General features: G+C 40.0%; 1 protein-coding gene across 5 annotated transcripts; it reads left to right on the forward strand.

Annotated features, from left to right (window-relative positions):
* Positions 1 to 359: 359 nt before the first annotated feature.
* On the forward strand, positions 360 to 16937 carry ahcyl1 (adenosylhomocysteinase-like 1). Of its 5 annotated transcripts, none has more exons than XM_067592048.1 (18): positions 360 to 378; positions 855 to 1072; positions 9036 to 9150; positions 9530 to 9673; positions 10482 to 10582; positions 10692 to 10794; positions 11752 to 11846; positions 11987 to 12093; positions 13042 to 13158; positions 13288 to 13351; positions 13497 to 13585; positions 13750 to 13820; positions 14141 to 14235; positions 14333 to 14431; positions 14764 to 14832; positions 15044 to 15122; positions 15345 to 15465; positions 15587 to 16937. In XM_067592048.1, the coding sequence occupies exons 2-18, from the start codon at positions 881 to 883 to the stop codon at positions 15591 to 15593; spliced, it is 1668 nt and encodes a 555-aa protein (XP_067448149.1). In that variant the 5' UTR covers positions 360 to 378; positions 855 to 880; the 3' UTR covers positions 15594 to 16937. The 5 variants fall into 5 exon arrangements, with proteins under 5 accessions (XP_067448149.1, XP_067448148.1, XP_067448147.1 ...); XM_067592047.1 differs by lacking the exon at positions 360 to 378 and adding an exon at positions 389 to 544; XM_067592046.1 differs by lacking the exon at positions 360 to 378 and adding an exon at positions 551 to 670.
* The last annotated feature ends 97 nt before the right edge of the window (positions 16938 to 17034 follow it).

The following is a 17034-nucleotide window of genomic DNA, read 5'->3' on the forward strand; positions in this document are numbered from 1 at the left end:
ACTGAAGTGCACAAGTACAGTATAAGTACTTCTCTTTCATCCCAATAGATGAATCTGAGCAAATTGTAATAAATTGGTTATATTAGTTCTGCAAGTTTGTGTTTACATATTTAAAGAGTTTCGTCTGATGTAACAAAACAACTGAATGAAATTAATTTAATTTCTTTCTGATATGGGGCGAAATAACATTGGTATTTTGCCCTGAAACCCACCTCCCAGGTTAAACTCTGTCCCAATCAAGCTCTGCCAATCAGTCGCTGTAGATTATAGACGTTGGTGCCACAGTCAGCCAATCATAGCGCAGGAGGCGGGATTTGTGCCCCGCTTCCTAGGAGACCTAACGCAGGGCAACAGTGCAACCATGGAAACAACATACCGGTATACGCTTGCAAGTAACGCAAGTAACGAAAGTATCGAGTCAATATAATGTAATATATTTTAATATGGGGTAACGAGTAACGACCCCCCAGCCGTTACCTCCCCCTCTCCACCGGCGCGAACTGGATAATCACCGTCTAACGTTACACACTGCCCACTTGTTCAGGTGACAGGCTCAACACAACCGCCCCCTCCCCTCGGTGATGTTGCTGTCTGTGGATGACAGCAGACCCGGAGGACCGAAACAAGTCTTCGTGCGGCTCTTGTAGAAAGTAGTGAAGACAGATAACAGGTTAATCTCGTTTCAAGTAGGCTACTTATTGCCCCGCGTCGTGCTTCAGCGTCGGTTCGGTCATTTTAAGCCACGATAGCTTAGCCAAGAGAGCAAGAAAGCGACGGACAAAGCTAACGTTAGTCTGAACTCAATTCAGAACCGGCTTTTATTTATTCCTCTCCTCTCTCTCTCTCCACCTCAGAAACAGCTCAACACCACCTGGATGCAATGACCGACTCGGTTGTGGACAGCAAGGCGGAGGTTAAACAAGCCACGAAATATGTGAAAGAGACGGAAAACGTTGCGGAAAAATATTCCGCGTTGACTGTCAGCAAGAACAGCAGCGATGTGAACATGAACGTCGGGGAAATGCCCTCTGCAGCGTTCACGGCCGTCCCTACTCTGAAATCCGTCAAGAAGGTAAGAAACGTGATCTCCGCCATCAGTCACTGTCACTGGGCTAAAGAGACTGTGTGTACCAGTCTGCAGGCACATGGATAAATCAGCCTCGGTACGCATTGTACTGCAGTGAAGCGCATCACCAAGGCAAGGCAATGCAATGTGATGTAGGGTTATGTCTGTCATGCATTCATAAGGCAGCATCTGCATTTTCAGCCTGAAGTTGACAGCAGAGAGAGGCCGATGCAGCTTTAAGGCATGCATGTGATGTGATGCTGCAGTGTCACATGTAACTTAATGTTACAGCCAGGCCCCCCTCTGCTAAGTGAGACATAATCTGGTCTATAATGTATTTAAAATAATCAGAGAAGTTAGGCCACAATGATAAAACCTTGACTTTCTTGTCTCCTATATGGTGTTTGTCTAATCATAGCTGCTACCATGTTATTACTGAGGTGAAAATATATAAGAGCAAAGAAAGGATTATTGTCTAAATCTGCCATGGTGTAGCCTTCCTGTTTATTTAAATCACAATGTCTATATCATGCCAACATCTTGCAGGCAGGAAACAACTAAAAGCCAGGTTGAGCTCTTAAACCTCTGATTTAAGACCTCTGCAAAGTAAAGAAATACACCAGCTGTCATACTGTGCCTTAGCTTAGACAGTCTGAAGTATTAAATAAGGTGTTGGCTGTTCTGAAGAATTTCAATCCACCGTGAATTGCAATCGCACAGCTTTGAATTCGTTGAAGGTTTAGGGTGATGGGAATGTAATTTATAAAAGTTGATAATGTCTGTATGTAGTGACAAGAGAGGCCATGATTGTGTTTGTGATGCCGCTCTTGAATTTGTTCAGGAGTGTTCGGTATGTGTGGGCTTCATCACTGTCAGTTATGGGAACAGCATGATAAAAACGTGTCAACAGCACAAGGTGCACCTGTGAGAAAAAGGCCTTGAATTTCTTGGCTGTTATACAACGGCACAGAAGAATCATCAGACCGAATGACTCCCTTGAGGTGGCTGCTCATATCATTCCCAATCCACCACCGTGTGTAACAGCTGGCAACAGGCAGCGGATAAACACTGAACAGACTAGCGGGCTGAAAGCTTCTTTCTGGTTTCTCAGAACTAACGTGCTCAAATGTTGGAAAGAAAACTCCTGTGACTTTTTTTTGTTTACTTTGCTTAAAGGTTTGGTGGTCCTTAAACTGATTATACTGGTTTAGTGAAAGCTTTTTGCCAAGACTGTGTCACAAACTCTGTATTTTGTCAAACATGGCAACTCTATTGTGAAGTATTTCTTTAACACTCAAGGTGACCTTTGACTTTGACACCAGTGCTTACTGGTGCACTTTGTCTGTGTTGTAAAATCAAGACACTAGAGCCTGTCACATTCATCAGTGTGCATAGGTTAAAGTAGTAAATATATTGGAACATACAGTACTTCAACAGATATCCAAAAAGAAATATCAGTACATAAGTGCTTAATTAGCTGCATTTTAATAATAAAATGTTTGGTCCTTACTTAATAAATGTTAATATAATTGTATTTTGTACTATAGTCATGCTTTTTATTTATAAATATTTATGATGATTTTATCTCCATCATTTATTACATCATTTAGTGTTATATTTACTATTATTGCAATCTTCCCAGCCTCACTAATTTGACATCTGTTAGGCTCTACATGAGGTATTGAACAATTGCGCAGTATAGGTGACTGATCTACTTGCTATTCTGGCACCTACAGCTGAACTTGATGCTCTGTGTTTGATAAACAATACGTTGATCATGATTTTGTTGCCTCACTACATCATTTGGGATGTTTGTAGCATCTTTCTACTTCTGTAAGCGGGCAGATTTGGCCTTAAAAAACTCACTGTTGAGATGGAGATCACCAGACCTCTGTTTAACACTGACACACTGCCAGCTGGTGCTCAGATTAACATGACTCATTTATCTTGTTAAATTATGAAATGTTGTGAGTGGATGTATCTCAGAAATCATGATAACATGCGCACTAAACAACAAGTGTACCATCACGACACCATCAAAGACACTTAACAAAAATATTAACTTCAGCACCTGTGATAGTCTCAACAAAACCTGAAAATTGTGAGCTAGTATTTACTGGTGGGCTCTTATGTTGTAATGTAGGATTATGTATGCTACTTTGTAGCATTAAAGTGCATCTGCAAGAGGTGGACAAAATCAGAATAGTAAAAATATCAATTTTCCCAGCAGCGGGGCTCATAGACTTCAGAATATTACCTCCGACCCCCTGTCTGACGAGGCAATAATGTGTGGACTGTGAGCCGCCTCAGGGAGCCTGATTGAAAACATATTGGATGGTAGGAATGTGCAGTGTGCTTATGAAAACAAAGCAGTGTGTTACGAATAAATGTGAGAGCCCAGTGTCAAACTGAGCCAACTGTTTGCATAAAAAAAAAAAAGAATTAAGCGAAACAAATACAGCAAATGATTGGAAAAAAATAATTAACCAAATTAATATTGCAGACAGTATCACACATGAGAAATTAGACTTTGGATGTCTTTTGCTTTGTCACATAATCAACCAGAAAGACGCTACGGGCAAAAACAATCACTTCTACAAATGAAAAATGAAATGAATGTGTGTGTGTGCGTGTGTGTGTGTGTCTGTGTGTGTGTGGGTGGGAAAGTCAAAGAACGCCACTACTCTGCCTCCTCTCTCTCTTTGAATCTATCCAGCAGTTACACAATACGCCCCCCCGGGAACCGGACTCACTCACTGTGAATTTGTTCATGCATCATCATTTCTATCTGATCCCTGTGGGCTGTTTTACATAAAAGCGCAAAAGCGTTCATACCTTATTTTCACCTTTTCATCTTGTCTGTCACAACGTCGAGTTTCACGAAGGTCGAATGCAGATTTTTTTCCGCCCCTGGCGAGTTTAGATCAAAGTGTGGAAACATACAGTAAATGATCTGACAATGCCGCTGATGGTTGGGTGGTTAAAAATGAAAACTAGCACAGAGACAGACTCAGAATTTATATTTAAAGTCCTATCGTGTAGAATTTGAACATTTCTGTCTTTGGTGCCTCTTGGTGGTCGAATTGAACTTAGATTTTTTTTTAAAAGTTTGGGCTGAAAGCATTACCTAGACTTCACCAATTTTCACCAGCATTGTCACATTTTTCTACAAACAAGAGCTTATGATATAAGAAATATTTGAAAGACTCTGTTTTCGATAGTCTACACAAGCAAAGTACTGTGTTTGTCCCACAGTGTGACCCATATTAACATTGGGGGAGAGTCACCATAAACTGAGAAATATAACACGTCCATACTGACTAGTTTCATCGTTTTCCACTGTGTTCTCAGGTGTGCCTTTGCATCTCTCTCCTTTAACTACAGTATTTGTCTTCAGCATTCTGACTTTCTTAATTCTCATTTTACTTTTTTTTTTTTTTTTGGTTGTTGAATAATTTTTGCATTCCCTTGTTGTTGTTTATGATATGTGATCATGTGTTACCTTGATATTCAAATTCCTCATGATTGAGGTGTATAGTCAGAAGTAGAAGGTATAGTTGGTGCTAAAGGTCACATAGTTCTGGAGGAGGGATTAGCTCACTGTATGTTTTTTTCACAACACTGTGTAATCCGTCATGCATGCGTTGATCTAAACAGGCGCCATTTGCAGACAACAGGAAGTACGGTGATTGTTAGTAAGTACACCTGTGAAGAATTTCACCTCATTGACTTTAGCATTTTTTTTTACTGTTAATGCACCATTATAAAAAAATATTTCAGACTTTCTGTCTTTGACTTGTTGAATGGGACTCCTGTCATTAGCCTGTTTTCAGGCCCTGATGTTTATACAAACATCTACAGTATGTGGATCAGACTGTATGTCTTTTCAATCAGATGGCACTGCAGAGCGCTAGTGGTGTCTGGGTAAGTAGGTAATGTCGCCTTATGCCAGGCCCTCATTGAGCCCTTACACTGCAGACTGACTGTCACACCACAGCTTAAGTCTGTGACCTGGCCTGCTATCTAGGAGAGAAAGGTTATTTTTAGCTGTAGGATGGGACTGGATGGGCCGCTTATTGATGCAGATGAAGGCTAATGGAAACAGGGTTTAATTCCTCCTGTCAATCCCCTTTTATTTAGTCGTCCAAATCAGGAGTAAAGCCTGAAAGTAAAAGCTGCAGCAAATGTGTTTTTTCAATATGCGTGTAATTTTTCTCTGCACCTATTTCTAGTTTGTGCATATGTACATACTTGACCTTTTCTCTCTTTGCAACTTGTCCCTGCATTCGCTCTCTCAGCACTTAAAAGTCAACCATAGAATACAACCTACTGACTTTAGCAGCTGGTTGTCAAGGGCAGAAGCGGAGAGTGAAAGAGAGTGAGAGAGAAGCTCAGTTAGAATCAACCTCCCCTTTCTCTCCAGGCCTCTCTCTCATTCTCTCTCTCTCTCCAGGTTGGCCATTAGAAATCACGATAATAGGTGGGAACCTCCCCCTGGCTCTGCCTGGGAGTGTTCTGGGATAATAGCATCAGGGACACCTAGTACCATCACACAGAGGACACACAGGCAAAGGGAAGTAGGCTGGAAAACTGGAGAGACCAGGCAGTGACAGGCAGCCATGGCACACAAACATGGGCACGGGAGAGAAAGGGTGAGTCGCTACTAATGCATCACCGGAAAGATACTGCATATCCCACACACTCAGATGTGCTGGAGTTGCTTCAGGCATGTCACAAGTTTTCTGTCTTCTTTTTGTAGTTAGGTAGAATGATTTTTTTTGTCTTATCCAACAGTGCAGTCCACACAGAAAGGTTTTATTTGACTTGCAACAAAGATGTTTCACTGAAATGCAATTACAAGTAAGATCTCCTTCTCAAAAGGCCATGGTTACTCTCACTGCTTACCTCTGAGGTAGTCACTGTGTAAGAGTAGCAGAAACAGAGTGCCGTCTTAAGTAACACTGAGTAATTCATCATTAAGCAGATTAACCTCTTGTTATCCTTGATGCTGTAACCAAAAGAGAGAGATTCTTTAATTTGATGTGTAGAATTGAGGGAAGAACAGTGCAGAAGTTCAAGGGACTGTACAAAAAAACTCTCTGCTGGATCCTCAAGAGTCCGAACTGATGCAAAGCTAACATAAAATTAGTATTTTGCAAGCAAGTGAGATAGAGCACACTGTCAATTGTGAAAACAGAGACATGCAGAGATCTGCTCAGCTCACACTGTCTCACAAGCTTCTTGAGTTTCTTCATACTGACACAGTAGACTGTTGAGGCCCAGGTGTCACTGCCCTTGGAAAGAGATTGTGAGATGTAAACACTTAACTGTTTTAGCCATTTCAGCCACAGTTACTGAAATTTTAAATTAATTTCAAATTAAAATTATAGCAGTTATCATGAGAGTTTTCAAGTTTTAGATGAAACCATTTAGTCTAAGAAAACCAGTTGCTCAGGGATCATAAATGATGTTGGCGCTAGCTGTATGAACCCCATATATCAGGCTTGGTTTGTCTAAATGTTTGCGTAGCAACTACCAAGCAACTGAATCATTCAAGCCAGTTTCACCCAACTGTGAACTTAAACTCAGAAAACTATCCTCTCAGCAACCTGTTGGACAGTGGAAAATGTTTCTGTTTCTTATTGCTTTAATGTTGTGCCACTAAACAAACAAACACTCTTCAATGTTATTATCAAAATACTAAACTATACCTTAAAGATATAGCTCTAGGTCCGTATGTGCAGTGCACATCACACTCAAATGTTACCCAACTCACTGTTGTTAGTCTGGCATTCATGTGTTCCCGGATTTATCGTCTGTGTGTTGTGTCAACTCTGCTGGCCTGCACGTAAGTTTTTAGTCCAAACACATACTATGGACATCTAAAATAAGAGAACAAGGAAATCACACAGCATTGCCACAATGAATGAAGATATTTGAAAGGATTATCAGTGAGGCAAAGCGAATGTTTCAGGAAGAGAACGAAGCAGTGAAGGACTTCAAGAATAGCCAAAGTGATGATTCCAACTGCTTAGAATTGTCTAACGCTATTATTAAAGGTGCAGTGTGTAGGATTTAGTGGCACCTAGCGGTGAGGTTGCAGATTGCAGCCAACTGAATACCCCCCTCCCCCCATCATTCAGGGCTACTGTAGAAACATGGCGGTGCAACATGGCAGGCTCCGTGGAAGAGGACCCATTCCCTGTGTAGATATAAAGGGCTCATTCTAAGGTAACAAAAACACAACAATTCTTATTTTCAGGTGATTATACACTAATTAAAACATACTTATGAATATTATATTCCATTTCTGCCAAGTCCATTCCGTTAGATGCCCCTAAATTCTACACACTGCACCTTTAAAGAAAACGTGCTGTTTAAGTCAAATTACCAAGAATTATAAAGTCTAATCAACAAGGAGGCCTTTGACCATGCTTTACCCATAAAAGCACATCCAGTGAGTCAATTTAAAAACAAAAAAAAACAAAATGTCATGATAAAAAAGGAATGAATGCATAAAGGAAGAAATAAGTCACGAAAAAAATGTCTGAAGGCTTTCCTGCATTGACAATAAGCATAGTGAAAGTCTGCCGCCCTTGACTGCATGCTTTGATATATTGATGATACACAATGTTGTGAGGAAGACATGAGACACACCACAGTGTGAGCTTGGATATGATCCAACACACTTGCCACTAAGCCACCAAGACACCATTAGGGTTTCTTGGAAAGGCAGAGTTCACAGCAGCTCTCATCGGGCATTTTAACATTTGTCACATGCACAATCATGTTAATACATCCTCTTGCTAAACCTACAGTATACAGTAAGCAATAGTACAACACTGCTTGTTAGGTGTGACATTGAGTCTTTCATGGGAACAGAGCAGTCAAAGTCAAAGCCATAGAGTCTAAAACTTAAGGGCACCATGAGGTTCAGGCCTGATACCCACCTGCAGACGTGCTATTCTAGTAATATGCTGAGATGTAGTATGACTGTGACCTGTCCAGAAACAGTCTCTTTGTTACAGTCCCACTTATTTACAGTGCCAGGTGTAAGCAAAATAGAAACTACAGCCTTAATCCAACAGGGATCTACGCGGGATAGTTCCTGAATTCTCCTGGTCTATATTTAATTATTGTCAGGATCAACGTAGATTGTTCTACTGGACTTTAACTAGTGACTCCTTACTGTTGTAACTGACCCACTTACTAAAGCACCTGAGGGTTTGATCCCTCTAATGTTGACAACTGTTGTGTACTACCAGTGCAGCCAGACACCAGTGGATTTGTTAGATCCTAAGTCTAATTGTAGCCTGTAAACACTAAATAGAGCCAAATTCACACAAGGCACTGGATTTTTTTTCACAAGCTGTATGATATGATTTTAAAAAATTGGATCAACCTTTGCAGTTAATGCCGAAGATCGGACAGTCGAGACTGAAATATTCTGCTAAAGGCTAATATAAAAAATAGGTGAGCTAGCGGTGTACTGATTCACTTTATGCGCTTCCAGGTCTTTGATCTAGGGCCCTTTGAAGGGTTGGGTTGACATGATGAACCACACCTACAACTGAAGCCTGTGTATTGGAACAAAGCATAAATCACAGAGCAGGAGGGAGCATCTAAAAATAGACGTCAGCTCCCTCTTCCTGATCCACCTGTGATTTACTGTAACAGGCTCAGGTGATTTACCTTTGAAAGGACATTTTAATTGGCTGAAACAGTGAAATGAGTCTAAACTAACGGAGTGTGAACACATTACCAAAAGTGTATAAATGAGAGCGTTATCGCTGTTAATGTGTGAGATGGTACTTTTTGTTCCTCACTCTTCCTTGCTCCCCTGATGTCATTGTTGACACTTCATCTGTGCATAGAGACGGAAAAAGTCCAAACACAAACTGACTAATGTCCGGATTTTGTTTGCCTCTTATGTTCATGTTGTGCTCCATTTTGTTCCGGTTCTCTACAGATCCAGTTTGCGAACACAGAGGACAAACAGGAATTCAGCAAATACCCCACCAAGGCAGGCCGCCGCTCCCTCTCTCGGTCCATCTCGCAGTCGTCTACAGACAGCTACAGCTCAGGTACCTGAAAGTTTCATTCCACTTCTATGAGATGTTAGAGCATAGACTGTACTCCAACAGACTGATGGAGATTATAAACGATTACTGTTGAGATTTAAGATCACTGTAAACTCCAAATGGTTGATAATCTATTTTTTCTAAGTGCATACATCATCTTTTGGAATCAAGTATGTACACTCAGCTTATATAAGCATACATATTTGTACAAAAGTACACACACACACACACACACACAAGTACACTGCAAACAGTTTCACACACACAGGAAACACGTACACAAGCTCCACCTCTCACACAATGGACATGAATATATATTTCATAATTGTCTTTTTTGTATTCTTCTCCACAATAATGACCTTTTGTGTTCTCCATTTGCCAGCTGCATCCTACACCGACAGCTCCGATGATGAAACCTCCCCCCGGGACAAAGCCCAGGTCAACACCCATGGCAGCAGCGACTTCTGTGTGAAGAACATCAAGCAGGCCGAATTTGGCCGCCGCGAAATTGAAATAGCAGAACAAGGTTAGTCTGACCTTACTGGCACATTGTTGGCGTTTCAAAGATTATAGATTTTTTTTTTTCCATTTCTAAATATGAAATAATGTAAAGAATCATGGGAGCCTTTTGTATGATTCAGGAATCACACTTTGATCAAAATGAATTTATGGAATCTCCGTCTCCTACTCAGAGAGGCAATGGTGTACATGTTGAATCAATATAAAATGTTGGTTTAACAAGTTTTCTGTATCTTTATTGTGATACAGTCGCCTTCAGTAAGAGATTTGATATCATTATCATATGTACAAAGAGAGCTTTGAGCTACCTGTCATGACTTTGTTCCCTGATAGATATCACATGGCATCTGTTTTGCTGCTTGGACAGTATTTGAGTCAGCGATTAATAAAAGGTCCTCCTCCTGATTTCAAAACAAACTGAGAGCAGGGCTCAGTCTCTCAGTTCATCTCTTGTTACTTTTCTTTCTGAGATTCCTCCTCTACCATCTGAGGCATTTTGTTATTTTTGTATACTCACAAATCACCTCCCTCTCTCTTCTGTCTCTCTGGCTGTTTATATTGCCTGTGTGAGTGATAAGTAGGTGTGAGTGCTTGACAAGTGTTCTTCAGGCTCAAGCCTGGGCAGCAACAGCTGTTGCTGACATTTTTGCTCAATCAGTCTCCATTTTACAGCCGTTTATTGCACACCTAACTTGTAGAAAGGGCTTGTTTTGTATTCAAAATGGTACATCATTCTTTCTATCTCCCAAAACAAAACCCAACATTTATGTCCTTTCAGCTCACACTAACTTGTGCACAATGTGTTTACTCCCCAGACATGTCTGCCTTGATCTCCTTGAGGAAGAGAGCCCAGGGGGAGAAGCCACTGGCTGGGGCGAAGATAGTAGGCTGTACTCACATCACTGCTCAGACAGCAGTACGTCCTTTTATCCTTTTCACTGCATATAACTGTAACTGTTATCACCCTCTCTTCTTTACCACGGCTACCTCTTCACGTATTTGTATATTCCATCGTTCCCTGTTAGGTCCTGATTGAGACTCTGGTAGCCTTGGGGGCCCAGTGTCGCTGGACTGCCTGTAACATCTACTCCACTCAGAATGAGGTGGCCGCTGCTCTTGCTGAGATAGGTAAGATCATCTCCTCTCGAAGGTCACTTTTAACATGTAAAACCTTTTGTTGCAACTAAAGGCTTTGCAACTGAATCTCATCAGAGTTGCTTTGTCTCAGTTGGATACAAAAACAATCAGCTGATATTTACTACAGTCAGCTTATGACACAAAGCCAAGAAGAGCACATCACCACTATCAAGTCTTATCAAGTTTTGTAATGGTTTGTAGATTAACATTAGATATAAAATGTGTATATTCATAGCAGTGGATGTTATCTTGCATTAGCTTCAATATTAATTACATGATGATTCAACAGGTTCCTGTTTACTAAAAATAACCTGATTATAGGTCTGTACATTAACTATTATGGGTGTCTACAATGCAGTAAAAATGTTTCTGCATGTAGTTTTGATTGTGTTTGAAATATCTTGTTTAGCAGTAACGTTAAATGAATCCTAATGCAACTTGTAACAAGGGCTGCAACTAATGACTATTTTCATTATTGATTAATCTATCAATTATTTTCTTGATTAATCGATCAGTCATTTGGTCTGTAAAATGTCAGAAAACGGTGAAAAATGTCGATCACTGTTTCCCAAAGCAACATCCTCAAATGTCCTCTTTTTGTCCCGATCATAAACGACCAGTTCATAACCCAAAGATATTTAATTTACTATCAAATTAGATTAAATACACAAGAAAATCATTTGAGAAGCTGGAATCAGAGATTTTGGACATTTTTGCTTAACGAATGACTCAAAATGAATATTTGATTAAAAAATATTGCTGTCGATCGACTAATTGATTCATCGACTAATTGTTGCAGCTCTACTTGTAACTCAGCAGTAACCAATGGCACATGTACTTTCACTGTGTAATGTGCGCTAATGGACCTGTTGCTCATGCAGCCGGCCAGTCCTTTCCTTCTCTGCTTGCTGTCTTTTCCATTAGCTGTCTGTGCTTTGTTTGCTGCAGGGGTGTCTGTGTTTGCATGGAAGGGTGAGTCAGAGGACGACTTCTGGTGGTGCATCGATCGCTGTGTCAACACTGAGGGCTGGCAGGCCAATATGGTATCAACCTAACAATCTCATAATAAACCTAACACCAGTCTTAGTCGATTCTCCTCTGTGTGTTCTCTGCTCTACTGTTCTATCATTGCCTTTATTTCAGAGGTTATCTTTCACGCTGTTACCTCTGATTTGTTCCTTAGATCTTGGATGATGGTGGAGACTTGACCCACTGGGTTTACAAGAAGTACCCCAGTGTCTTCAAGAAGGTCCGGGGCATCGTAGAGGAGAGTGTTACTGGAGTTCATAGGTGAGACGGGGATTATATTTGATGGGTTTGGGAGTTTTAAAGGAAGTAGAGAATGAAGAAAAAAATATTTTTAGTACAATCCGTGTTTGTTTTTGTAGTTCTTTTCTCTTTTCACTGCTTCATAGTCAGATTTTGGACACAGGGACTGATGATAAAAGTAAGACCCAGGCTGTTAAAAAAGCATTTCTCTCATAGACATCAAGAATTTATAACATTGGCAGGTCTCTGGCACAGTTTTTGACAGCCTATAAGGGACTAAAAATAATAAAGATTGTGGTAATATTTCTTTATTCATTGATATTGGTCAAAGGTTTAGAGTTACGATATGGTAAGTTTATGCTGTGGGATAGCTTTAGAACATGTTTTCATGATTTTTAATATTGCTCCACTTGCCATACTATACTACTAAACTATTTAGCATAATTTTTCACTGATGCACCTGCTTTTTGGGCAAATATGATTTGGCCTCTTTGATGCTCTTTGGAGTGCTGATTGCTAGACTATTTTTATAGTTATATAACAAACTTTATTATTCAGCCTGATAAGACCCACTATTGTCGCAGTGATGAAGCTGTTTTTAGAGACCTTTCCCATGACGTGTTTACATATTTTTGTCCTCTAGATGGACCCGAGCTGGAAGCAATCCAAGCTTTCTGTATGTCATACAGTGTCTGCACAAACAGTATCAAAAGCAGTTACATAAGTCATATTAGTATTAATACAGACTGACACTGTAGACTGAAAAGGTCACTGGCCTGATTTGACTGGAGCCTGTTTGAGAAACATGACAGGTCACAGCAGCTGTACATGTGCAACTCTCAATGGGATCAATTAGCCAGATGGTCCGGAAAGTTTCAGGTCACACAGGATTGCAGCTCAGTGTTGTGTGTGGATATGTGCATGTGTGTGCAAATCTGCCTGAACATGCTTCCCACTGTCCACTCTCAGATTGTACCAGCTCTCTAAGGCCGGCAAGCTGAGTGTCCCTGCGATGAATGTGAATGACTCTGTCACCAAGCAGAAGTTTGACAACCTTTACTGCTGCCGTGAATCTATCCTGGATGGGTGAGCAGAACGATTCATCCAATACTTTAAAAAACAGAAATCTAGCTGTTGTTTACAACCTGGATACTGTTTCTCTTTTGTTAAGACTCATTGTATTTGAAAGAGTGTCATTTTGCTTGTCTCTGCCAGCTTGAAGAGGACCACAGATATAATGTTTGGAGGCAAACAAGTCATTGTGTGTGGTTATGGAGAGGTGAGTCATTCTCCATTTTGAAAACATTCTCACTTTAGATGGCATGACTCAGTTTTCAACAGGTGGAGTAGACCCGTTTATGTGTATTTAGCGTGTATGCAAGACTTCTGTTTTATGAAGTATTTTACTGCCCCCTGGTCTGTAGGTGGGGAAAGGCTGCTGCACTGCTCTTAAGGCCCTCGGAGCCATTGTGTGCATCACAGAGATTGACCCTATCTGTGCCCTCCAGGCATGGTAAGTGAATAACTGTTACCATTCAATACTGTTACATCAGTAAATGTTTTTGTAGTGCATCAGAGTAGCTGCGATGCTAGAATGACAACACGTTATCATGTTTAAGTTGCTCTCACTCTGTTTGTGCTGCTTAAACAACATGATCTGTTCATGTATTCGTGCAGCATGGATGGGTTCCGAGTGGTCAAGCTGAGTGAGGTCATCCGGCAGATGGACGTGGTGATAACTTGCACTGGTAATGCGCCCCATGCAGTCACATGCATTACTTCTGCTTTGATAATCTCAGTATTTCCAGCATATAAATGCACACATGCTTTAAATATCCCAGTTAAGGTCAAAAATAGACTTTTCATTTAAATGTTAAAATATGCTTTTTGGGTCCATGTGCTAGTAATGACAGTAATCACAATCACAATTTACAAGTAGTTATAAGTCTGTTCTTATGACAGAAGCATTTTTAAAATTTGATTTTCATCCTCCACAATCATGAGTAACTTCAACATCAGTGACTTTGTTTATATCATATCGTTGTTGTTGTGTTTTTGTTCAATACAGGCAACAAGAATGTTGTTACCAGAGAACAGCTTGACCGAATGAAGAATGGCTGCATCGTCTGCAATATGGGACATTCCAACACTGAGATTGATGTGGTAATGTGTTTTCAGTTTTTTGTATATACTTTATTCATGTCTTGGAGCTTTTGTTTGTCATTTAGTTGTAGGACTGACCTGTCTTTTATGTCTTCAGGCGAGTCTGCGCAGCCCTGAGCTCACCTGGGAGAGGGTGCGCTCTCAGGTTGACCACATCATCTGGCCTGATGGAAAGAGAGTTGTCCTACTGGCAGAGGTGATTTCCCTCTGCAATACTAGTCTAGTCTCTATACTTAGTCTATCATAAATATCATATATTGACACCACACTTAATCCTAGACACATCTCTCAGCCTGCAAAATCAGAGTCAATTTTGCATTTATTTAAGGATTTGTAACATTTCACAATTGTGAAATATTGTAGTGTGTAAAATTACAATGATATCTCTGTGTCGTCTTGTAATTGAATGCCGTGGGTCAGTTAAACCTGGTGGAAAATTCAAGAATAATAAGTCCTGTAAGTGTCTCAGTCTGTCACAGCTGTTTGACCCCACAGCTAACAGCTACTGTGGTTCCTGTTATTTCTCAGGGTCGCCTCCTAAATCTGAGCTGCTCCACAGTGCCTACGTTTGTGTTGTCCATCACTGCTACAACTCAGGTTAGTAATTTCATCCTCTCTGTGTAGCCCAGAAGAGAAAATACTTTCTGTAGCTGAAGTAACAGGAGTAGGATTTAATGCTCCTCCACTCACACTTCAGGACAGACGCTTGGAGAAGGTTTTCCTTCTCTGTACACCACATTACTATTCTGCAGTGACATGTAGTTCCTTGTGAGTCTCACAGCCATTGTGTGGTCTGTGTTGTCTGTAGGCCCTGGCCCTGATTGAGTTGTTCAATGCTCCAGAGGGACGTTATAAACAGGATGTGTATCTTCTGCCCAAGAAGATGGGTAAGAGCCAACTCTGTTTCCACAGAAACTATGTTTTAGATCACAGATTTATTAAGAATGATCATAGAAAGAAGAGGAAGAAGCATGCCGTAGCCAAAGCTTTCCTCACTTGTGTTACTCAGTGTTGCCACCTTGTGACTTGACTTAAAAATGGCATCATTCAGCAAAGCAAAAATGTTGCACATTAGAAAGTTTAGACTGCAATCTGTCTCTTTCCTCCAGATGAGTATGTGGCCAGTTTGCACCTTCCAAACTTTGACGCCCACCTGACAGAGCTGTCTGACGAACAGGCCAAGTACATGGGCCTCAACAAGAACGGCCCTTTCAAACCTAATTATTACAGGTAGGTCTCACCCCGCTGTATATCTTTTATTATCCATCCTTCTTAAGATGCAGTTCTATGCAGTTTAAATTCACATATGAATAGTAGATGTGTGAATAGTAACATTGTATTTTGTTCACAGGTATTAATGAGAGCGCCTGTGGTGTGATCTTCGACACAGAGTTGCCCTGGGATAAACAGAGATATCTATTTTATTTTCTAAATTGCTACAAAACGGAGGAATTATTTTACTTATGCTGAATGTAACTTATTAATAGCACTTCAGACATAGTGTTACATATGAAAACTAAGAGTAAGACGTGTAGGAAACATATGACATATAACCAACTAGCATTTTACTTATGTCGTGTCACGTGTTTAAACAAAAGCCTGCTTGCATGCTTTCATGTGTATGTACTTATTTAGTTGCTACTGCTTATGTTATTAGATCACAGTTGTTGATTTGTTTGTTTACCCTATTTACGCACAGTGCCAAATGAAGGCTACAAGAATGGAACAGAAGATAACATTGTTTTTTGTCAATGGCATTTATATTTTATGAGTACATTCCATGCAATTTGGGCTGAGCCAAAACAAACTCTGTGTAACAATGTATATTATTTTAGAGATGTTTTGTTTTATATGCGTTAAATAATCAAATCGAATGGTATCTGCATACATGCCCTAAAAGGTAACATCCAGTCATCCTTTTTTATTACACTGATAATATATCATGCTTGTTATATAAACAATATGACTCAGTGTTGTTAATTTTAATAAATGAGTTTGGGCTGTGAAAGGCTGAGTCCATTTTAAAGACTTGACTCAGAAGAGAAATCTCAGATGGGGCGTGTGGTGTCGGCATTTAACACTGACCCTAAATGAGCAGCACTTCTGCTGAACAAATGGAAAGCAAAGTTTAATATGCTGACAACAGATTAAGATATGTAATGTCTCAAATTATGTTTAAGATAACAGGCTGCTTGTATTCCTAAAAAGGAAGTATGGTTGAGAAGGAGCCAGTAAAACATTTTTGAAACTACATTAACTTTCCTCATTTAATACCAAGTTTCCATTTGCTCACTCAGAATTCCAGAGATCTGTCTCACTGAAGAGCGGCGTGTTTAGCTATAAAGTGTTTGGACTGGATAATACCTTTAAGGCCATGGTATGAATGTGCCTTTTAAATCATTCATGACAAATAAATATCAGCACTGACCTTAATTAAATGATCATTCCTTTTTTGTAAAACCACATCTATTAGTGGTACATTTAATGTCTTCCTTCCACTGCTTCTGGTATTAATTGTAATGTATGAGCTAAATGTTGAGAAAAACTATTAGATTTTATGTTTGCCATATGATTGTCACTGTCTTAATTTGATCCAATCGGGTCACCTAAAATAATATTCATGTTATCAAAATGCATAAGTGTATACTATGTAAAAGAATGCATTAAATCAGCAATAAAGCAACTTCTTTTAACAGAGAAAACTTTAAACAAACTGTGTTTATACCAAGAAAAATGAAAACAGAGAATGACAGAGAGGTCAGGGGCTGTGTAGCTGCATGTTTTCCATTATTTGGGGGA

This window comes from Thunnus thynnus, chromosome 6 (genome assembly GCF_963924715.1).
Source record: "Thunnus thynnus chromosome 6, fThuThy2.1, whole genome shotgun sequence".
In the NCBI taxonomy this organism is placed as follows: Eukaryota; Metazoa; Chordata; class Actinopteri; order Scombriformes; family Scombridae; genus Thunnus; species Thunnus thynnus.